Below are 25,153 nucleotides of genomic sequence, written 5' to 3' on the forward strand. Positions count from 1 at the left end.
TGATGCCCTCACATCTGGGGCCCAACTGACAGAGAGACTGCCCCTCCCAGGGTTAGCCAATTTCTAGAGAGAGCAAACAACTCTCCAAGGATTTCCCCTCTCATAAGCAAACAAACCAATGGACTTGAACTGCCTCCTACATCTGGCTTTTAGGTTTCAGAACCTAAACATTCCAGGGTCTTAGAAACAGTCCCTAAACCCCAGAACCTGCAGAAGTCATTCAAACTAGCCAGTTCTGAGCCTGCTTACCCTGCCTTGCCTTGCCTTTCTCGGGGAGACCACAATCAAGTCTCAAGTCCAGGCTTTCTTTCCGCCTCTTCACCAACCTTGGTGCTCCCCATGTGACCACTGTGTGGTAATGGCATGCCCCCTGCTCTTGGGAAGGGTCTGAAACAAACTCTCTTTTCAATGGCAGTGGTATCCTGCCTGATCCGCTGGTCTCATCAGACCTGGCAAGTAATAAAACCTACATTTTAAAACAAGGTTGTACCAGCGTAAACCGGGGGGTATGAGAGTTTCTCTTTCCAGCACCACTACATTCTGGATTCTGATTTTGTCTCCCTGGTTAGGTACATCATTGTTTTATTTATTTATTTATTTAAAAGATTTTATTTATTTATTTGACAGAGAGAGATCACAGTAGGAGAGAGGAAGGGACGAGATCACAGAGAGAGAGGAAGGGAAGCAGGCGCCCCGCTGAGCAGAGAGCCCGATGTGGGACTCGATCCCAGGACCCTGAGATCATGACCTGAGCCGAAGGCAGTGGCTTAACCCACTGAGCCACCCAGGCGCCCCATTATTGTTGTTTTAAATGATGTTTCCGTGGTTATTAGCAAGGTTGAACATTTTAATCTTTTGTCATTTCTGTTTTTCCTTCAGTGAATTTTCATTCCTGCTCTTTGTGATTTAAAAAAAAAAATTATGTTATTACCCTTTTTTTTTTTTTAAGTTTATTATTTTTTAAAGGAATTTCTACACCCAGTATGGGGCTCGAACTCACAGCCCTGGGATCCAGAGTCACGTCCTCCACCAACTGAGCTAGTCAGGCATCCCCATCCCCACAAATTATGTCATTACCTTCTATTATCTAGTTGCATGAGTTTGTATTTTCTAGAGCCCAGTCCTTTATTAATAGCATATTGTGGCTTAATTTTCTCCCCTTCAGTGGCTGGTTTTTAAACTTTGTGGCCTCTCCTGTTATGCAAAAGTTGACAAATAAATCCAGTCGAACTACAGACCAATAACCCTGTAATCTTTTCTTATGGTTCGTCAGTTTTATGTCATGTTTTATGTCATCCTTTCTTCCCATGATCCTGCAATGATATTTCCTTCTAAAAGTTGTGAAGTTCTATTTCTGCCATTTATGTCTTTAATTTCCCTGGGGTTTTTGTGTAATGATGTATCTAGGGATCTATTTTTGTTTTTTTTTTCACTTGAGTAACGAAATGTCTTTGTACCACTTGTTGGCTAGTCCATCCTTTCTCCACTTCTGACAAACAAAACTACTATGAGTGAAAAAGGTTGATAGGGAGTTATTTGTATCAGCAAGGTGATCTGCTGGCTCATGACAGAATTCCTCAAATTTCAGTTCATAAGTCTTTTTTTTTTTTTTTTAAGAGAGCAGTCTTTCAGCATTTTCTCTGGATGATAGAAGCCCAATTACAGGATTCTAGGAGTTGAAAGATGAAAGGGTGCTGTGGTGAGGGACCGAGGCTTTTGCCCTTCAGCTGGTAGGCTTTTGCTTAATACCTTAAGAAAAAGTACTAGACATATCGATCTGCCTGAAATCTCTGGATCTTCTTCAACCTCTCTCAAGATATAAAATAAAATAAAATAAAATAAACCTCCTGTCCCTTGCCAAGATGGAAAGGATAGTTTCCTGTTGGTGGTGGGATGAAAGAGGTCTGTTCCTTAATCAGAATTTTAACCAACAACCTTATTTTCATCCTCTTGCCTATTCCTTGCTTGCAGAGGAAGTTTTCTCTCCAGTTCCAGAATCTTCTGTGTTCTATGATGCAAATAAATCCCTTCTCTGTAGACAGTTGGGTTTTAGCTTTTTACAATATGATTAGTTACTACTCATCCATTCCCTTTTCATTTTTCAAAATTTTGTTGGTATCTTTTATCTGTTTGTCTCCATCCTATATTTTCTTTGTCCTTTTATGGTTTTATATCATTTAAAATGTTCTAATCCTTGTTTTATTTGGGTATTGGGTTTTAGTCTAGTTCCTGTTTTTTTTTTTTTAATTTTTTTCTACTTGGTTACATTTAGAAATGGTTATTTTTATTTTTATATATGGATCTTGTATCCAGAGTTTCTTTTTTTTTTTTGAGATTTTATTTATTTATTTGACAGACAGATCACAAGTAGGCAGAGAGGCAGGCAGAGAGAGAGAGAGAGGAGGAAGCAGGCTCCCTGCTGAGCAGAGAGCCCCATGCAGGGCTTGATCCCAGGACCCTGAGAACATGACCTGAGCCGAAAGCAAAGGCTTTAACCCACTGAGCCACCCAGGCACCCCCAGAGTTTCTTGAACTCTTAATTTTTGTGCTTTTCCCTTTCGAGTTCCTTGGGCTTTCTATGAAGATAAGCTTATAACTGCATCTAGGGAGAGCTTTATCTCTTTTCCAAATCTAATACCTGTTATATCTTCTTCTTGTTTTATTGCATTGGCTACAGCTTCCAATATTAGGTAAGCACTACTCTAGCCTTGTCTTTCATATGCAAAGATTTCCCATATTCAGCCTTCCCTTCTTATTCCCACTTCCAGATAGAGCAGATTATTCTCTTTTCTGTGCCCATGAGATCTAGAATACGCTCCTATTGCACTATCTTTTTCACTGTATTGTATTTGTTGGTATTTCTGAGTTCCAATTAGACTACAAACTGAGGGAAGAAACTATGGTTCATTCATTGTAAAATCCCCCAAATATATCTTAGTATGGTAGTACATATTTAATAGAAGCTTACCAAAAGAATGTTTATTGCTACATGAAGTACTGTCACAGTTACAAGTTTGTGTGATTATTGGTGAATATCTTCCTTCTCCACTAAACTGTGAACTTTAGGGAAGACTGTGTCTCCCGTTGTTTGCCAGTGCATCCCTGGTGCCTTGCCCTTAATGTAATATGAACACATAAACAAAAAGACTGAAGTGGGCTCTTGTATGAAGGATTAAAATAAAAGTTACATTCTGTCACACTTAAGCATTTAAAAAGGTCCTGTCCTTCAAGGGGTGTATCTCCTCTCAACAGATTATCAATTCACTCACTGTAGGTGTATTTAGGCTCAGCGTTAGTGGTGTCAAAAGTATTGTGAAAATTTGCCATTGCTGAAACCTCTGGATTTAACATATTCCCCCATAAGTGTTGTTTTATTTATTTTAATTCTGGGATAATTTATTAACTATTTGGAAAAAAATTAGCTAGGGTCATTCCTCACAACAGATAACAAAGTAAATTCCAGAATAAATTGTTGGAATATAAATAAACTAAAGCAAAATATAGAATAATATTTATATAATGTGAGATGTAAGCCTTTTAAGCACATGCAAAAAACCCCAACACCCATCATAAATAAATGCACATGAATACACTAAATATCTAGACACCATATGCCCAATAAACCTACATGAAAAACAACTTTTACTTGAAATGCATCCTGAATACCCATCTCAGTAAATAGTATACATCTTTGTACAGAAATTAGATAGGAAAAAAGAATATTATTAAGTGTTAAAAGTGGCAATTGCCAAGTATGGCAATGTTAAAAAGATAAAGGTACAGAAAGTCAATACCAAATGCTGTCAAAAAACTTCAATTGGGCCCCTGGGTGGCTCAGTGGGTTAAGCCGCTGCCTTCGGCTCAGGTCATGATCTCAGGGTCCTGGGATGGAGTCCCGCATCAGGCTCTCTGCTCAGCAGGGAGCCTGCTTCCTCCTCTCTCTCTCTCTGCCTGCCTCTCTGCCTACTTGTGATGTCTCTCTGTCAAATAAATGAATAAAAAATCTTCAATGGGAAACGCTAAAAAACAAAACAAAACAAAACAAAAAAACTTCAATTGACAAACATTAAAATGAATGGGCACATATTTTAGTGATCCCCTATATATTTTTTTTAACCTTGAGGCATAAGGACAAGAGTGACAACCTCAATTTGGGGAATTTCCCAAGTAACATATATATGCTCCTTCTTAGATAAAGGGTAAAATATATGTGATATTGGTTATATTTAAGATCAGATATTGAGTATAATTTACATTAAAATGTACAGTGAAGAAGAGATAACTGTGTAGAAATCATGGAAACCTGGCCATGCAAATATTTTTTAATCTCTGCTATTACTAAACCTTGTTTCCTTTATTTATTTAGAAAGGTAAGTCTGTTCAACCAACAATATTTGAAGCCCTACTTAATGTTTCAAATTAAATAAGCCAATTACATATAAGTCGCCACTTACACTATTAAAACTTTGAGGAGATGGACTGATAGGGAGGTCAGCCCTTTTCTGATGGTGAGAAGACAGGAGGAAGGGAGCACTATAAAATACCTTGCCCGAGTACCTGGTAGGTCTATGGCACACATACAAGACTTGGGAAAAATTCAACCCCTTCTACCAATGAGAAAATGAACCAAATATGCCATCAAATGGTGAATGAGCAGCAAACAATTTGTGAAACAAGAAACAAGAATCAACAACTAATATACAATAGTTATAAACATTCTTGGGCCAAATACCGCATTTAATTATAAAAAAATATCATATGTTAAATTAGGCAGAGAAAAGAAGGTCTTGTATCTCCAAAGCAATGATTCACAATGGATTTGACACCAGGCTCAAAATATAGTTTAGCTAGACTTCTCAGAGGGATCATCCTTCATCATTTTCCTGTTCAATGAGAAATACTACTGCCATCTATTACACTATTATGCAGATACTTTTTTTTTTTTTAAGATTTTATTTATTTATCAGAGAGAGATAGGGGGAGAGAGCGAGCACAGGTAGACGGAATGGCAGGCAGAGGCAGAGGGAGAAGCAGGCTCCCTGCTGAGCAAGGAGCCTGATGTGGGACTCAATCCCAGGACGCTGGGATCATGACCTGAGCCGAAGGCAGCTGCTTAACCAACTGAGCCACCCAGGCGTCCCATCCAGCTACTTTTTTGATCCCTTGAGAAATCAATACATTCCACACTACCCACATACTTTTTATTGTGTAGACTTTAGAAGCAGGAAAAATGCCTCAATTACCATTTTTATTGTCAACACATAACACAGTGCCTGTCACATAGCAAGCAATCAACAAACATTTGCTGAATGAATGCGCGAGTGCTTATTATGAGCCAGGCATTATGTTAGCAGCTAACAAAATTCTCTGAAATTCAGTAATTTTCAGAATTCTCTGTTGGCTGTTCTTGGTGTAATGAGAATGATTAATAGGAAAAGCTGAATAAGAGAAACACAGCTCAGTTGAAAGTGTAGCTTCCTAATAGTTACTAACAATGATGAAACAGAACCCCAGAAAATATATGAGATACTACTGTTCCTTCCAAAACTGATCCGGCTTACAAATCCTACACAAAATTTAATTAAATCAAAAAAAAAGAATAAAGACAAATGAGCCTCAGGTGAATTATGGACATAATTTTTATTTAAGCATGGGCTTTTTAGCTTGGCTCACCCTACAGGACAACCTTTCAGTTAGGTTAATAGAGAGTTCAGGGCTTACAGGGCCATTATAATGTTGCTGGTGTTGGTACAGCTTCATCAGAAGGTATGCATATGACCCGCAGGAAAAACAATCCACGAAGAGAACACAATGAAAACATCCACTGTTTTACAAATCACTCTGTTACCACAGACACGAAATGGCAGTTACTGTTAGTAAATCAGCCACAGAACACTTTAAAAGAACCTTTAGACAAGGAGCTGGGAACTTTGTGGGAAATAGGGTTTTCATCCACAATTTTTAAGTAGAAAATATTTCAAGGTCAAGCATTTTTCTTATCCACAAAACAACGCTAAACCAACATACATTTTAAGGAGTAGATTAAAGGAGATACAATATCTTTACAACTATCTTCTTGAGTAGGTATTTCAACGAATTTTCTGCAGAATATAAGTAGCCGGAAATTCAGCAGCAAAATATTGCAACGTAACAAGTAAATACAGTGTCAATGTGTTATACTGTAGAAGAGAATACATAAAGGAACAAACGATGATAATTTAATCATAGAAAACATGATAAAGAGTTGAAATACAGTCCACTTAAATAGCTTTGTGACCAAGAATGTTAGATTCTGTACTAAACGCCATTTTAAACATAAAAATCTCTTAAATTTTTGTGCTTAAACTTTTTTTTTCTGTTAAACTATCTCTTATTTTTAATACTGCCACTGTAACTGATATTACAACAGATCACAATTTTCACGGACACAGCAACATGAAGACATTTACTTATGAGAAAATAAGTCACTTGTCATTAGTTCACAGTGTGGGAAAGTGGTGTACACTCGGTCATGAGAAGGGCTTTCAGTTAGTCACCAAGTCCTTCACAAGAATTTTCCTGATATCAGATGCGGTGCGCGATTTAAAAGAACAGGAAGCAACACATCACATGTCAGAAGGAAAAATAAATGTTTTGATTCTTCATGGGTATCGTCTAAGTGACCTTCGTCTTCTGTTGTAGAAGTGCCTGAGCCCATGTTGTCGTGAAAAATTCATCATGTAATTTTGTTTGCGAGTGCTGTTCAAATCGGAAAGGACAGAGGCAGGGAGGCAAAGGAGAAAGAGCATGTAAGTCCCACCATGGAAAGCACAATCTAGGCTATGTTCTAAGTTACCCTGCTATTTGTCTGAAAATTTTCATTGTTAATAGGTCATGCTGATAGTGCTACCCCAGGACAGGATAATTAAAGGTTGACACCTGTATTCACTGACTTTGGCTTTGAAGAAATCCCCTTCTTTTCATTAGTGAGCTCCAAATTGGGGTGGGGGAGGGAAGGTAACTTATCTTGATTCACAGTGAAAGTGGATTGAAATTGTTTTGGCTTTTTGAATTTTATTCGTGAACTTTTTCTGAACACTTGGATGGATTTCATTTGAGAGGAAGTGGGTGCTGTACCCATCACCCTATTTAGACACATCTTTAACAAGTAGGAAACATAACTTTAGCAAACTTTCTCATTCGAAGCTTAAAAAGCAAAAACCAAGTTGTTAGTTGAATCAGCTTGACCTTCCTATTTCATCAGACTCAGGTGCAAAATAAAGTAAGTTTTTCTCACGGCCGTCCACAAACAGTAAGCCTTTGGGGTCTAGAAACACAGTCTTATGAAAAAGACACTCCATTGGAAAAAAGATCGTAATATACTAAGAAAGCGTATAGATTGTATAATTGTGCATGTATTGTGTATATATTTCCTCCACATACATACATACGTACATACTGTACGTGAAGCTGATAAAAATACTGAAAATGGATTTTCAGAGTCTGTCAGAAACTGCACAATATTGGTAGAGAAAGCTATTAAAAGTTTTGGTATGGAAAATATACTTCACAAAGGATCATATCGACATCACTGAAAAAAATCTCACTCCTTTCACACACTGGCTTGAGTGACAACATATCTCTATGTGGCATTAGAATGTGGTTTTGAAATGTGAACCTATCAATACTTTTCAAATTCACTGAGTCTCTTCAGTGCTGTCTGGACACAGAGTTTTTTCCTTCTTAATTTCATGGAAACATAAAATGCTTCTGGAGTGGGATGATGTCATGTGCTGTGATTCCACTGTGAAGGTCAATATGACATGAACTTGAGTCAGGATAAAGAGGAGGCAATGGGTGATTTTTGTACCGAGCAGCATATTCTGGGTTATTAATGATCAATATATTAGGCAAGGTGTCAAATGTTTTACCTAGTATATTATACTAGGTATTATATTTAAACACATTATACTAACATTTGTAATACACAAAAACCTTCAAAATTAGGGTTTTATAGTTTGAGCATTAGAAAATTTATAATAAAATGTCTCCAAGGAAAATGACATAAAAAATAACATGATTCACATAAAGTGAATGTCATCAGATAAGCTTAATCAAAAAGCAATAGCATCTCTACTGAAAACCTGATAAAAAGACAGACTCACAGTGATATATTTTATAAAATAAAATGAAGTGATAATAACATTCTACTCTAGTTTTCTATTTTATCAAAGTACAAGAAACAGGACACCTGAGTGGCTCAGTTAGTTAAGCATCTGCCTTAGGCTCAGGTCATGATCCCAGGGTCGAGGGATGGAGCCCTGCATCTGGCTCCCTGCTCAGCGGGGAGCCTGCTTCTCCCTCCCTCAGTCTTCCCCCTACCCCAGGCTTGTGCTCTCTCTCTCTTTCTCTCTCTTGCTGTCTCTCTCAAACAAGTAAGTAAAATCTTTTAAAAGATGCTGGGAACTGGGGCGCCTGGATGGCTCAGTCGTTAGGCGTCTGCCTTCCGTTCGGGGCATGATCCCAGAAGCCTGAGATCGAGGCCCGCATGGGGCTCCCTGCTCTGCAGGAAACCTGTTTCTCCCTCTGCCCCTCCCCCTGCTTGTGTCCCCTCTCTCGCTATGTCTCTATCAAATAAATAAATAAAATCTTTAAAAAAAAGTTGCTGGGAACTATAGAAAGGCAGCTATAAGATTTATCTTCATTTGCTTTACTCCCCATCCTTTCTTCTCTGATACGACAGTGTTACATGTATCAAAAAAGTCACTGGTTTTAATCTCATAGTTGAAGATGAAATAAATTTATCCACTATTTACCATCAGCTGTAAGTACTAATTGCTGCCTAGGTACAAAAGAAGAGCAGTGACCTTTTAGTCTTGAACTAATTAGTCGTGAAGGAATCAAGGGTTAGGAGAAAGAATCCGGTTACCTCTTTCATTACAAAATGCTGGTTCTGGCACTAGCCATCTTCCTCCCAGCATGGTAGGTCACTTTGTAGCCCTTTCCTGCGTTATTATAGTGGCCCCCTAAACTAGCCACCTCATTTTCTCTCCTTATGGAAAAAAACACTGCTGCAAAGAAACCATGAGATCCTGAGAATGTATCACCGAACACACAATGGTATGCATGTGTGTGCATGTCTTCCCACATCCATAGGGCGCATTTGGCACACCAGTCTCAGTGAACATTCCCTCAAATGCTGGCTTTACCTTGGTAACAAGCCACTCACAGTCCTTTTGTCCATGGACCCACATCTAAGCCAACTTAGCCAGATACTTCAAGTTCTCTAGGATTTCATCTTATTCTGTTTGTCAAGTCCTTTCTTCCCATGCAGACCCCTTATTCAAACTCATCCGGAACCTTTTCCATCTGTCTCAATGGTCAACCCCTTACATCACTTCTTAAATTTCTACATTTTTTCCCCAAGAATCACCTTTTATGTATTACTCGCTGAAGGGATTTCCCCCCAACTTTCAACCCTCATAGTGCTCATCTTCTGCTTTGGCTGGAAATCAACTGTGTTCTTTTGGGGGAGTGGCCTGTCCCCCACTCCCCCCACCGCCACACCATAGAACTGAGCCTCCTGCCTCACCCGTGGGTGGTCAAGGCATGTCTGTTGAACTTTTGGTGACTTACTGATTGGACTCCTGTTGTAAATCATTACTCTTTAACTATAAAGAATAATTGCAAAGTTAAAGCAATGAAAATTATTCTGTTGAAAACACGTTTAAATATATAAGGTACTCAGAGAATTTAAAATGGTTAAAGTAGTTTACATAGAAAAAACTCGTAACACTCAAGATATTTAGTTATCCCAATGCAACCTAAATTGACATGAAAGTGACCTCAGTACATGGGAACAAAGGAACATTCAATTTTTAACAAAAAGTGATATGTGTTTAATGGTTTTAAATCAGCTTCTCTAATAGAATGATTGACTCATTATCCTCCATCATTATATATAAGAAAATAAATATTAACGGGTTACAGATCTTTAATACCTTGACAGTCCAGCATGGAAGCTTATGTCTCATTTAGGAGGCATTTTGATTCACTGGATACCTTTTAATTTTGAATACATTTAAATATCAGCAACGTATCTTTGGATCCCTGTGAATACTGATGCACACATGTGTTTGCTATAGATGCCTCATGTTTCTCTAGTCACATTAAAAATGGCCACATTTTCAAAGCACTTTTGAAACTAACTAGTACTTTCATATGTAAAATATAAGTATATCTGGAGTCTGTTAGGTCAGACTCTAAAGAAGCAGGTTTCTCCAGTTCAAAACGTTTTTAAAATCAAGCACTGTGGGAAATTATACCGAACTGCTGTCTGCCTCTTAGGCCATTTAATAAACTAATGTGGTCATTAAACAGGAATTGTGGCTTCTACAATGTCTAACTTACAGGACTGGGCAATCTTAAACAAGCTGAAATAGCTCATGTTTACTTATGTATTTATTTATTTTTTTTTTGTAGAGCCTGTTTTTGTCCCTGATATAATGTAGATATATAGTTACAGAAAACCTTATAACCAAACTAGTAACAGGTGTGATGGAATTAAGATTTGTTTTTCCAGCGCAGTTACAGGGGAAAGTAATTTTTTATTGTAAGTCCACTGCAGGTAGGTAATGTTTATCCCAAGGTATATCAACTACACTCCTTGACCTGTCAACTTGCTCTGGCTGTGCATAGAACTCAGTCCATTTTAGGGGCGCCTGGGTGGCTCAGTGGGTTAAGCCGCTGCCTTCGGCTCAGGTCATGGTCTCGGGGTCCTGGGATCGAGTCCCGCATCGGGCTCTCTGCTCAGCAGGGAGCCTGCTTCCTCCTCTCTCTCTCTCTGCCTGCCTCTCTGCCTACTTGTGATCTCTCTCTGTCAAATAAATAAATAAATAAAATCTTAAAAAAAAAAAAAAAAAGAACTCAGTCCATTTTAAAATTCTCCTATTGTTAGTCCTTGAAAGAAGGGAGAATGAACACCAGTGGCATCTTGGAAATGCTAACTTAAATGTCCATTATCGCTGAGTGAGTTTAGGAACTTAGATGATATGGAAATATAAGATACTTCTTCTTTTCTGCATGGGAAATGCGGATATTCCAAGAATTTTCAAGAATGACTGTGCTCTTTTGAACTGTTGCTCACTAAAACCACTATCTTGGTCATTAATTATTATGAAAAAATCCAGTTGATTTTGAATGGGTTCTAATGGAAATGGGAAAGATAGAGACTTGGTGGAAGTAATTTGAGCTCATAGAAGTGTAGGTATTTTTACTGATATGTAATTAATTTACTTATTACCAAAACATATGATGCAATAAATAACACCTCAGATGAATGCAGAAGTAAGAACTCAGGGGACTGTCATATCTTCCAAAGAAATATTGGTGAGGGTCAGATGAGGAGCTGCCGTTCAAACTAATCAATGAAACTCCCCTGCACAGAGGATGCTCAATACTTCATTTTCAAGACCATGCATTTTCAGGAAGTCTTCACAGAAATAAGTGTAGGCTCATGTTATCTCACAAATGTTGAAGATTTCATGTTTATTTTCTCTGCTCAGGGGGAAAGAGAATATCTGGTAACGTGTGCTCAGGGAGTTGTAAGGACTAAATGGAAACTTTTAGCATAAAATGCGGATGATTAATAAATGAAAATCATTTTAACTTCTTTCCTAAGTCTAAAAGTATTTTCATTAGAGGACAAATGCAGCTATATATTAAGGAGGGCAAATCTTACCTAAGGATAGGATCTAGAACTCACAAATATTTTAAAGTCCACTACTTTCTGCCAATTCACTTATTTAGAATAGAATTAAAAAGTCAAGTGACCCTCGTGCATCTCCAGCACAATAGATCTTTTGAAAGACATTACATTTAATCAGAGCCCCTAGGTCTTTGGCACAGATTTCTAGTTTTAATTTCCTTTCACAACAAACTTATAAACTATGAGCACTTCAAAAGCACCGAATACAGTCAAATTTGTCACCCAATGAAGCAAGGCTGATTAGCGCTCTGTCTACATTGTTTTGTCCAGTATTTGCATGTACATTAGAGAATCGCCACAAGGTTGCTGAACCCTGAGTTAACTTGATATAGGCTTCAAATGTCCCAGTGTATCTCAGTATCATATATAACTTTGTTTTCACACTATCTCTTTTTAATTGCAAAGGTCTTCGACAACACTTCTGTTAACGTAGGTAACACTGATGAAACTATTAGTCTATGGTTACCCAGAATTAGTAAGAGGACTTACCTTACTCTAGTGGAAAACCAATGACAGCAAATAATGAAATATAACACAAGTTAAAAAATGCCTTTCAATGCATGCAGCACTGTGATTAGTCATAAAAGTCTGATCAGGTTTAGATGCAATATAGGATTTTTCATCTCTTTTGAAAATAAAAATTAAAGAAGTTAATTCTTATTCTTTGATACCTAATATATACATATATTTAACTTTTTAATGTAATGCAACATGCAATATTTGCTCATAACCATATGTCAAGGTACATGTAGCTTAGTACTACATTTGGCATAAATGTTGCATATAAAGCATAAATATGAAAGTAGCAGTTAATTACTGACATTAATTTTACTATCTGTTTTTTTCAATTATTCACATTTTAGAAAATCCTTATTTCTGAATATATTAAGGAATGGGCTTTAAAAAAATGCAGAAGTCCTCTATGTCAGATAACACAGTCAAATTAATAAAGGATAAATATGCTTTGCAACAAATGTACTCTGCTCATTTCTAGAAATCATTTGTGCCAAAAATGACAGTATTTTGATAATGAATAGCATGAGGGGATGGTCATGATGGTACTGCTATTATTAAAATCTGATAGATGCATTTAAGACCATAGTTAGCAACATACTGGTTTTCATTCCCAGTAAATGTGGTAAAAATTCAATTCTTAGTAAATCAATTCACAAAGGCTCTTTACTGAGCAATTTGCTTTCAAGGTACACATGCAAAAATTGGCCCACTTCATTATACAAATGACAGGTTGTGACTTAAACACGTACACAAAAAAAATGTGATGTGTGAATGAAATGCATAGTTGGGTGAGGGAGATTCTTAGGATAGAAGAATGAGTGCCCAACAGAAAAGATTAGAACCCCAAATTTTCTTTTATCCTAAGAAGAACCCCACCAGCATGGATCTTGTGAGGGGTCTGCCCAAGTGTGTTCACAAACATTTACTGAAAAATGTTCTATACTAGCAAGTGAATTCAGAGAAATTAGGTTTCTGACATGATTGTCAGTGACTGTATTAGACTACATTGTTCAGACTTTACAGAATAAGGTTTTTTTGGTAAGCTAGTGAGGCTGGAAGAAACTCATCTGTCAATTCAATCCACCTGTTTTATGCCAGAATAGTGGGGCCCAATCGTCACAAAGTGCTTTTCGTGGGCAGGTTTTCTTGAAAAACATCACGAAAATGAAAAGATTTCACTCTCAAACAAGCATAAAGCATAAACTAACTTTGCTTGTTAAATGCTAAATGGTGCTTTTTATCTTCATGGTGTGGGGCCTGTCACTCCGTACATCCATATTTATGAAATACAAATCCTTGCATATGGAGCATGTTAGAATTAAACCGTTAGATTACACATTTATTATGTATGTTGTCAATTTCGGATGCATTCCTAAACCTCAAAATATATTCAAAAGTGCTGAATTTGTTCTCATCAAACTCTTCTCTTCTTTGTTAATTTGGGCAGTAGTGAGGTTAAACTCAAGATACCATGCGTGACCACAGTTTTTCTTTCTAGGGATTTTTAGCATGTGTCCTTAGTGCACATGCACAGAAGCAAAACTATGGTACTAAAACTAGATTAAGGCCAGTCTGCACTCAGAAAAGAAAATATGTTCTAAAAATGTAATGGTTTTTCAACCATTAGTTGCAAAAACATATTAGCAGCCCCCTTTGTGGTAATCTGTTAGGGGAGGGCTTGTATCTCTTTTGATTTGTATCCCAGTCTCCTCTCCCGTCCACACTTGAGGAGTTAGCCATTCTAGTTTATGTAACTAAATGTTATCATATAAAAGCATAGTGAATTTGAGGATATTTTGAATTATTAGGGATATATGGGCGTATTCTATTTCTAAATATACATCCATTGTAGCAAAATTATAATTGGTAATATATGTGAATCATCAAATGAACCTTGGATAGTTTCTTTGTGCCTCATTTGGTTGAAAGACACTCTGGAAAATTATTGTGTTTTACTTTTCTGAATTTTCTGGACCTTTCTTTTTTATTTTAAGCTCATCAAGTGAATAACTTGAAGTAATTATTCTATAGAGCTTCAATAGCATATTAATTAGTAAATGCCTTAAAAGTTTTGACTCTTCTGAAAAGAAGTACTTGAAAGGGTACAGTGGTATATGGAGAAATGTTAAATCCCAAGACAAGAGCAAAATATCACAAAGATAGTTCTGAAAATATAATTTCTCTGTATTGGTATTTCTCTCCCCCCCCCAAAAAAGAAAGAAAACCAAGTGACTCCTTTAATTTTAACAAGTTTTAAAAATATCATTAAAGAGACAGTATTTGCTTCTAAAATTACATGTGTATTATATAAAAATAAAATTATATGGTGATATGTGTGAAGCTATAATTTTTATATTATTCACTGAAAGTATTCATGTGTGGCGATGCTCTTTCCTCACTCAAAATGTTTCAGTGTCCTGAAAGTCTGAGAGAATCGGGCAGAGTAAGAGCAGAAAGGTGCCTGGTAAGTGATAGATTCTTGAAAGTACTAAAAGTCTGGAGATGGATTGAAAGTGAAGTCTTTACAAATACAGATTATTTCTCCAGAAAAATATGGGAAACAATAGGTATGATTGATAGGATAGATTCCAGAGAACCTGAACTTGATTCTTCCAGTAATGTCATGATGCTGGCGGCTGCTTCTAAAAATTAATACCAACACCAGGTATTCTTGAACAGGGAACAAAGAACAGAGTTCTGCTTCAAAGCTGCAAAGGGGTTGTTTCATACCAGGGCAAGATATTTGCACAGCTGAGACCACTTGCTCTTTAACTCTGTCTAAGGAAGGGTATGACGGTGATGATAAGCCTCTGAAATCTGAAACTGACAACTGAAATTGCTTGGCTGGGTGGCAGAAGAACTATCTACTCGCACCCATGCTATGCCTACCCCAGGGTGTATTAGCTGCCTTCTCTTGAGGGCTGTCAGGTTTTGAAGTTTCCATAGGAGTTGGTAATGCTTTGTCAGGCACAGGAAGCCCCATTAATGTAAACTAACTTGGCAAGAGACTTGAAAGACAGAAAGTGTTTATTGACTCTAACTCCAATTCTCAACCAGTTTATTAGAATCACCCGAGGTGCTTTTATAAAAAGACTGATGCTCAGGTCCCACTGTGGATCAGTTTAAATCATCTTCGGGGATATTTCCTCCTCCAGGCTCCCAAGTGATTCTGGTGTTGGATCAGACTGAGAAGTGCTGCTCTGAAGGGCGAGTAGTTAGGGCAGAAAGGCTCTGGGGATGGTTTTTCGGTTTATTTGGACACATTTCTGGCCTTATCATATGTAGATATGTATTCATTTTAGAGCCCAGGTATTCTCCTGGAAGCATGTATTCTGAGGAAGTCAGTGTCTCGGTAAAACTCAGCCTCATAAAGATCCAAATGAGTGTGGACTTTTATTTTAAACTTCAACTTTGTCTTGTGGAGGCAGAGCCCAGCAAGTTGTCCAAAGCAGCAGAGCGCACAGTGGGGGCTTGTGTGGGGACCAAGTTGTTCTTGGATTTGGGGGTTGATATGGATGCCATGCAAGCAGGTGCCTCAGTGAAAACTAAGACGAGGGCTAACTCAAGACTGGAAAATTCAGCTCATGGCTATGATTGAAAGAAAACAAATCTGGTAGTTTGCCTACCAATCGATCATTTAAGTTTGCTTTCAAAATGACTGAAATCAGCCAAAGGACTGATTTCATTTTCGGTTTGGTAAACAGAATGAACATTTGAACCTATCTACCGAGAAGATTCGCCTCTCCTTGCCAACCACTTGGAGCCATCAGTCCGAACCCGTCGAGACATAAGCATTCCAGTTCTACAGGAACTAGATTGTTAGAGAAAAAGCAAGTCATCTCTCTGCAGAACAGTCAACCCGGCTAGGTGAGAGCGGTGCCAACTTTATCGTACAGGAGAAACCACAGGGGAACACCTTCCACATGCTCGGTGCGGGGGTTGGTCAGGGGGACTCTGAAACCACAAATTCCTTGCTCTGGTGGGGACTGTGGCATTTCACAAAAGAATGCCTTGGGCATCTGTGGCTCAGACAGGTGTTTGTAACTGGGCGCCTTAGCTAGAAATAGACCCCTTCTCTGTTCAGGATATCATGCCATTTTATAAGGCAACCCAGATGTGACAAGGACATTGTTTCCCATTTATCTCAGGACTTTTGTGTCACCCAATTTCACTAATGTGGTCGAATCTGCAGATACGTCTTTTGCTTATTGAAGTTTTCTAAGGCATATTAAATTATTTTGGGACTTTCCTACTTCAGGTTGACTCGAGCTACAAATAGCAGTTGTGGAAAGGGAGAAGACCAAAGTCTCCTGGGGGCTTCTTATCAGGAACGGTTGTTACTGAATTAAGAAGCATGCCATAGCAAAGGAATATCAAACCTTCCCGAAATGGACAAGGGAGCTATCTATCAGATACTCACAGGACAACTTCCACATGGTCCAAAGCCCATTGATCATGACCTGTTCCGTTGTGGCGAGGTTGCCACCAGCGCAATAAAACTCCTTTCATCCGTGCCTCCCTGGGTCACAGAAGGACAAAGAGATTAGCTGCTAGAAGACAAACTTCTGGTATGCCATTTCCAGACCTCGAAGATAATAGGCCCGTCTAACTCAACATGACTGAGCGCATGAATTCGGATTCACTTAGTTCACGGTACCCTTTTGAGCAGTGTTAAATTTCACTGGTGACTCAGGGATCTGGAATCTGTTTCCCTCTCCCTCCCAGCTTCCCCTCACTCCAGGAGCAGCTGGAAGAGCATCGAATTTGGTCCATGTCCGGGCCATGCCTTCTGCATGAGAGGTGCTGAGCTAGAACTGGGGGTGCGGTGCTCAACCAAAGGGACCCCATTGCCTAGCCTCAGAAAACCTGCAGAAGAGTGCACCAGAAAATTAAAAACGTTCTTCTCTAAAAGACTAGAAATCCCCGTCAGAGAAAGGGAAATCAGCAAAAAGCGCCCCTGCATTTTCTTGTTAGGTTCTCTTCCCTCGTGAGCCCGCACCCCCACCCCGCGCCTCACAGGGAGCAGCGACACAACTCTGGAGATCTGGGTTCGTCAGGGTTCTGCCGCCACCTGCTTGGGTGGGGTCGGCACAGTAACCTCAAGCTCCGAGCTCCATCTCACGGATTTCTGGTGATCGGGCCACTTACAGGGGCACGTTGTAGGACACCCTCTGCGCCTGCGTGAAGTCCTTGGGCTGGTGCTGCGCGATGACGTGCCACGTGATGCCGTTGTTGACGCTGTACTGTAGCAGCACCGCCTTGTCCACGGCGTGCGGGCCGCTCACGTCGCTGTTGCAGCTGTCTGTCTGGGACGTGCTCCCAATTTGCAGAACAAACATGATTTTGCTGCAAATACAGGGAAATGCATGTCAGACAGTAGTAGATGAGTTCTAGTTTTTTTTTTTTTTAAACCTTTCCTGATCCTAAAGTCCATCACTTCTGAGCTGAAAGAGTAGAAATGGAAGCATCCCGTTTTAGGACTAAGGCATGTAAATAAACTAATGTATTTATATTAATCTTTACTTCCTACCTATGAGAAATAATCTCAGAAGGTGGGCTTTCTACACCAAGAGAACAATTTTGACTTCTATTCTCTGGAAGGTAAAATGGGCCAAATAGGCATGAGGAGATAGAGAGGACTAGGAACAAAAACACAATATTTATGCTACATACTTTTTTTTTTTTTTAAACCAAACAGCTCCAAGCTGAACAGCATCTTGCACAAGGATAAATCATTAGGTCTATTTTAGGAGAGGCTGTCTGGAGATCAGAAAAGAGGGAAGGCTGAGTTGGATATGCAGGCTCTGGACGGTACCTGTGATTCTGTTTGAAGTGTCTTTTTGCTCTTTACGGGCATTCTTGCCCTCAGAAGACACAGTTTTTAAACACAGGGAATCTATTCTAATAAGAGTCCTAGTGATTAATAGAGTGGTGCCATTTACAGGAGCTGGTGACATAAGGCAGCAAACTTAACACTTGTAAATTCATAAAAACAAACTTGCTTGCACAACACGGTGTGCAATTATTTGTTAAGCAGCTACTTGTTGGTGTATATGGGGTCAAGGGAAACATCAGGCTGTCCGCAGATTAAGTCCATCTTTCTGGTGGGAAAACATGGGATGGGTGACTGTAACTTCTGGCACCTCTGTGGTTACCACAAAGGACTTAATTGTATTTTCATTGTTTATCACACCGAAAAACACTAAACTTGCCTTTCTGCTTCTGAAAATACATCACAAATGTTTTCCAAAGTCAAAAGCCTTGAGTAAATTATGTGTACATTTTTATTAACCAAGCATCTGATTCTCAATGTCCTCGTAGCTCTGGAACACCTTGCAGTAGTCAGGGAATACTCTAGCCAGCACTTTGCAGTCTTCATGGACCCTTGGAATCTTTTTTCTGAATTATACAGACAGAAAGTCATGTTTGCATGGATAAGGTGGCAGAGCTGGGAAGGAGCAGGTGGGGAAGGGAATCCAACCTTCCTGGGGTCCTTTTGTCTCTGTCACTTCCCAAGTCGATTTGCACAGTCCCCATCCACTCTGCTTTCCATTAATAAGCAGTTCTGAGAACATTTTGAAAGTTCCCATCTATCCTCCATTTCTGTTTATTGTAACCATGTATGCTAAATATAGTTATATGTTTGCCTGATTATAAATCTACTCCATAGATACATTTGTATTTACATACTTGTAATTAGTCAACATGAAATTATCTATAGAGTGATCTACAGCCCATTTAACATTTTTTTGTTATTTTTTTTAACTTTACTGAGATCTGATTGACATAAAACATTGTATAGGCTTAAGGTATACAGCACATTGATTTGATCCACATCAGTTTTTATTTTTGGCCACTTCTCCTGGCTTATGCCTATGTCACCACCACTCAGCCAGAATACATGAAGAAAAACAAGGTAGTTCTACAATAAATTGAAGCAAAGCATAACTCTGAGTGGGGAAAACATTGCTTTCTCCTACCAAATTCAAGTGACATTTAGGTCTCCACTGCTTTGTGACACCCATGCTGTGAAGTTCATGGTTATATTTGACAGAGAGCAGAAAGTGACCAGTCTTGTGGCCAGTTCTGGGTCTGAACTACAACACAGGAGTTTGGTTACCTTGCTCGGGTGAGATCCAGAGGCTTGGTGGCTGCCTGTCGTATCTGACAGCCATTAAAATAGAGTGAGTCTCCATGGGCGTAGGGTGCCAGCTGCCCACAGCCACTTCCTATCACGCCACCTTGGATGGTCTCCCAGTTTGCTTCAGTGACTCTTGCTGACTCGAAATTATCTTTGATATAGCTGGGAAGATCATGACTGAAAACAGAGCAATCATCACCTAGAGGGAAGGGAATAATTGCAAAAGTTAGCTAAAAGAAGTGGCATCATTAAAGACGATTTTTGGCTTAATCCATTATTGTTACTATAAGAGCAACAACATACTAGGCAGATACAGACTCCCAGAAATAAATGTTTTCTTTGTATTGGAGCAATTATTGGCTTATGTTCTTTTTTAAAATTTATTTTTATTTCTTATTTATTTTTAAAGACTTTATTTATTTGACACAGAAAGATCACAAGTAGGCAGAGAGGCAGGCAGAGAGAAAGAAGGGGGGGAAGCAGGCTCGCTGCTCAGCAGAGAGCCCAACGCAGGACTCAGTCCCAGGACCCCGAGATCACGACCTGAGCCGAAGGCAGGCTTAACCCACTGAGCGACCCAGGCACCCCTGGCTTATGTTCTTGAAAAAAATCCCACTTTCTCTGAGTGAATGTGTGCTACACTGTGTAGGGGCTAATGTACTTACTGCTCACATGAATCGACTATATAAATACCCAGCATCAGGCCTACAAGTTTACCAATGATGGGTCTTGCAGGAGAGCTCTCACCCTGGCATGAGAAGCCAACCTAATTTCTTTCTCCCCAGCATGCCTTTGCAGCAGGAAATAGGATAAGTCATGTTCTTGTTCTTCCAGCTCTATACTTGAGTCTTGAGAGCAGAGTCTGCATTTTATTCATTGCTGGGTTCTAGCACCTAACACAATACTTAGCACATGTAAGATATGCAATAACAAGATGATATAAATAAATGAGTGGTGAATAGGCTGGAAGGATGAGAGCACTGAGCTGAAATATTGGCATTTAAGAGAGAACATTAGCAAATGTGTATGTGTTTGCATTCGCCCTTGATTTGAACAGCACAACTTCCCTAAACATCTATAATAGTTCTATATCAAAAGGTCATGGCTCTAGCTCTGTGGATCAGGGGAGAGGGCAAATTCCAGACATCTGGGACTCCTTGTGAGACATATGATTTGTTCATGTGTCTAAAGTTCAAGGTGTCCAGCTAATACATGGACAGATACAGGTGGTCTCAGTGGTAATGAGACCAGAGGAAAGAGATCATGGCTAAGTAATTTCTGACATGAGAGATGTGCAGTCGTGTACATTAATCATACTCATTTCATTTGGAGGCCAGGAAATAGCATCAACAAACAAATCTAACTATATTCTACTCCAGAAGTCAAATCTGTGGATTTTTCCATTGTAAAAACTTATTATTAGGGAAGTTGTATAATTTTGCTCCTCTTTGGATTAATCTCCCAGTTATGGGAGACAGCAAGGTTGACTGGAAAGAACTGAGTAATGGTCATCTTTCTGACACTGACTAGCTGTGTCATCTTGGGCAAGTCACTTAAGTTCCCTGAGTCTCAGTTTCCTTACCCATGAAGTGGGAATAATTATATTAACCACAGCTAACTTATGGGGATATCATAAGTCGTAAATGACTGCTGAATAAATAGGGGGACACTGTGTAAGTAGTAAAGTACAAGGCAATGTAAGAATTCATTCAAAAAGGATTCACTGAGCATTGCTATATGCCAAGTATTAGGCACGGAGGATATTATGGTGATTCTGTAGACTCTGTAACAACAGAAACCTGTTGGAAACCCTGCATCAGAGGAAAGCAGACTGCAGGCCTTCTCTCAGGCCAAGGAAACAGTTTCCTATGATGTTAGGGGTTGAGTAGATAATCAGTCCCAAATCATATACTTGGCTTCTAGAAGCCCAAGCAGTAAAAAGTTTTTTTTTTTTCCTTCTTTTGTGTGTGTGTGTGTGTGTGTGTTTGTGTGTGTGTGTGTGAGAGAGAGAGAGAGAAAGAGAGAAAGCAACCTAGAAAACAGAATATATTGAATCATCAGCTACATCTTGGGAGGATGGGGCAGCTGCTACTGGAGAGACTGAGAAAGAAGGAATACCGGCAAAGTATCCAGGGATGGGCAGCCAGGACAGGAAGGAAAGAGGCCCAGAAGTGAAAATAAAGTGTTGGGGGTAGTGGTTGAGGCAGGGAGTTATATAGAGAATGGGGAATGTGAAGTGCTATAGATTTTATATTATTTTTAAAAGATTTTATATTATTTTTAAAAGATTTTATTTATTTATTTATTTATTTATTTATTTATTTATTTATTTAGAGAGTGCATGAGCAGGGGGAGGGGCAGAGAGAGAGGGAGAGAGGATCTTAAATGGGCTCTACGTGCAGCGTGGAGCCTGACATGGGGCTCCATCTCACGACCCTGAATCATGACCTGAGCCGAAATCAAGAGTCGACCATCTAACTGATTGAGCCACCCAGGCAGGTGCTCAGAATTCTGCATTTAAAAAATACTTTAAGGAACATGGCAGAAAATTATCCTTGACACTTCATTCCAAAGATAAAGAATGCTGTGATCAAACGGTGTGTCATCCACCCCAAATCCCTCAGGGCTGGAGTTTTTCTTTCTTTGTGGCCTTTTGCTTTAAAAAAAATTTTTTTTTAAAGATTTTATTTATTTATTTGACAGAGAGAGCACAAGCAGGTGGAGTGGCAGGCTCTCTGCTGAGCAGGGAACCCGATGCTGGACTCGATCCCAGGACCCTAGGACCATGATCTGAGCTCCCCCAGGTGCCCCGCCCCTCCTGATGGTCTTTGTATATGTGTTGATGTGAGGAGAGCCTCATGGTCTTTTGTATTGAAAGTGACAGCCTGGGATTCAGACCTTGGAAACTTTCATCACAGATGCAGACAGCGCCCGTGGTGCAGTATCCGTGCCCACTGCAGAGCCTGGGGCAAGCCTCTCCGATGTACACGTGGTCGATCGCCCAGCTTTGCTTCTCTGTTTCTTCCCCCTTCTGGATCCAGCGGAACTGTGTTGCACTAGAAGTCCAGAGAGAGCAGGAGGGTTCAATAGCCTGTTATTTCCTGTGGCTGTGTCCCTCCTCCAGCCCTGGGAATGGGGACTATTTCTGAGAAAAGGATGCCCCCAGGCTTCTCCTTGAAGCACCCAAGTCAATGGGAGTGAACATGTACCCCCTCAGACTCTGGGGATATCTCTCAAAATGCCATTCTGGAAGCTTGTACCTTCCCTGAGGGTTTCATGTGAATTTCCTATTCTATTCCATAATCAATTTGTGTCCCTTTTTCTTATTGAGGTATATCATTTTCCAAATTTTTGAGTAAAGTGAATGCTGCTCTAGGAAGATCGCACTCTATCATGTTTAGCCAGTGGCTTTGTGTAATCAAACCAGCCCTGCATACCCCAGAGGGTATCTGTATATGGGATGAGGAGTGCAGCCTTTGGGAATCACAGAACACTCGAGCAGATACGGTGCTAACTCCAGGTCTTTGAGTGTCTGTGATTTGGGGCATGTGATTGAGCTTGGCTTGTGCTGTGGTATTTTATCCAAAGCAAATCTGAGATCTGTAGCATTTACAGACAAGATCCTATGTCTTCCTATTTCTTCTTGGGACATGCCATTGCCATATGGGGACATGGGTTGGTGAAAGGAGGGAGAGGGTACCGCAGTTGTGATGGAAGGTCACTGCAGCAGCTCTGTAGAGATTGCCAGATAATCCCACCAAGTTTACCTTCGTATGCAATTTACCTGGAGGAGACATGGTCAGGCAGCTGAATGGTGATTCTTTTCCAGCTCGAGCTGTTGACAGAATTGTAGATGGTGGCTTCATGGAACTGGAAGGGGGAGCAGCCGATGCTGTTTGAAGAGGAAGGAAGGCACTGGGTCTGAACGAGCTGCCAGGAATCCGACCTGTGGAAACCACAGAAGTTATGGTAGACAATTCTCAAGAGGAAATAGATGACTTGACTAATGTCAAAGTAACCCTTTGGGGTTGGGTTAAATTGAGGTATTTTTATGTAAGTTTTCTATTTCCTGTATATATATATAAACACAATGAAAAGTAAAACTGAAAATAATTTCAAACAAGATATAACTCTTTACAAGCACAGGAATATATTCACAGATAATAGAATAAAATAATAGCATGCCCGCTACTGCATTCTAATGGCTTCCTCCCACTGGTATTATTACCAGAAATATATCTGCAGTTGATGGACAAAACTCTCTGTTTACCCAAACTTAACTCTCTATAATTCATTTTCAAAAGTGGTGGCGGGAGACAGGACTCTCAACATCCCAATAAAGTAACTGCACTGGGTCAGACTTTTACTAGGCTTCAAGACATGTGACTCTGGCTGCAGCATATTTAGATCTTGTATTGATTTTAATTCTCATTAAGGTTGGTTGAAAATGAGCAACATGAATAAAAGAGAAATCTACTTTGAGGACAAACGTAGTCTCTTACTTAGTTTAAAAGACAAAAAAAATTTGTTGGCTTGCAGCCAGTCTAGTAGGAAAATGAGTTTTCTGAGTTTGAAGGAAATTTCTGAAAATAAGACATTCATGTAAGTTTTATATAAGGGAAATGAATACATGTGAAATAAACATAAACTATACTTTTAATATAAAAGGTTGCTCCCCTGGAGTTGTTTTAAAAATAGACATCCATCTGAAGTTGTATTCAAGTTTGGAAGAACATAAAAATTTATTCCAAAATGATTTCACAAACCTTGCATCCTTAGTGTACTCCAACATTACGGAATGAAGGTCACCACAGGAAGTAGCTTCGCAACCTACCACAATCTAAAACAAACATAAATGAAAAGTGTGTACGGGGAAGATTAAATACCTGTCATTAGTTAATTAAATCCCTCTCTCTAAATTATGCCTCTAATGGGAAATCAACAAATATTCAGAGCAGCTTTTACAGAGCAACCTGCCAGAATACCAATATTACTTTCTTTTTTTTTTTGAGTTCCGTTAAAAATATGCAACTTTGTGTGAAGATGAGAATCAAGGTTTAAAAAAAAGCACTAATTCTCGGGGCGCCTGGGCGGCTCAGTCATTAAGCATCTGCTTTCAGCTCAGGTCATGATCCCAGGGTTCTGGGATTGAGTCCCTCATCAGGTTCCCTGCTCAGCAGGGAAGACTGCTTCTCCCTCTCCCACTCCCCCTGCTTGTGTTCCCTCTCTCACTGTGTCTCTCTCTGTCAAATAAATAAATCTTTTTTTAAAAAAAGTATTTATTCTAATCAAGAGCTGGTTGTTTTAAATGATGAAATTGATAAGCCTTTAGTTAGACTCCTCAAGAAAAAGAGAGAGGATGCAAATAAATAAAATCAGAAATCAAAGAGAAGAAATAACAACTGACATCACAGAAATACCAGGGTTATAAAAGAATACTATGAAAAATTATATTCTGACAAATCGGACACCATGGAAGAAATGGATAAATTCCTAAAAATATATACTCTTCCAAAAACGAATCAGGAAGAAAGAGAAAATGTCAACAGACTGATTATAAGTAACAAAACTGAGGCAATAATGAAAAACTCTCCCAACAAACAAAAGCCCTCTCAGATGGCTTCATAGATGAATTCTACCAAATACTCAAAGAAGACTTAATATCTGTTCTTCTCAAACTAATCCAAAAAATAAAAGGGAAGGAAAATTTGCAAATTTATTCTACGAGGCCAGCGTTAACATGATACCCA

At 39.2% G+C, this 25,153-nt stretch overlaps 1 protein-coding gene across 1 annotated transcript in view; it reads right to left on the minus strand.

The window, feature by feature from the left end:
• Positions 1-5,621: 5,621 nt before the first annotated feature.
• The window catches only part of RELN (reelin), a 407,759-nt gene continuing 388,227 nt past the window's right edge, over positions 5,622-25,153 (minus strand). The window contains exons 27-34 of the mRNA XM_082692427.1: positions 24,170-24,243; positions 23,188-23,349; positions 22,302-22,459; positions 19,383-19,602; positions 17,411-17,608; positions 16,683-16,781; positions 15,990-16,073; positions 5,622-6,738 (exon numbers count right to left, since the gene is read on the minus strand). Of these exons, the coding sequence (XP_082548553.1) occupies positions 6,642-6,738; positions 15,990-16,073; positions 16,683-16,781; positions 17,411-17,608; positions 19,383-19,602; positions 22,302-22,459; positions 23,188-23,349; positions 24,170-24,243 (1,092 nt within the window). The 3' untranslated portion in view covers positions 5,622-6,641. The remainder of the gene's footprint in view (positions 6,739-15,989; positions 16,074-16,682; positions 16,782-17,410; positions 17,609-19,382; positions 19,603-22,301; positions 22,460-23,187; positions 23,350-24,169; positions 24,244-25,153) is intronic.

This window comes from Mustela nivalis (assembly GCF_964662115.1).
Source record: "Mustela nivalis genome assembly, chromosome: 12".
Lineage (NCBI taxonomy): Eukaryota > Metazoa > Chordata > Mammalia > Carnivora > Mustelidae > Mustela > Mustela nivalis.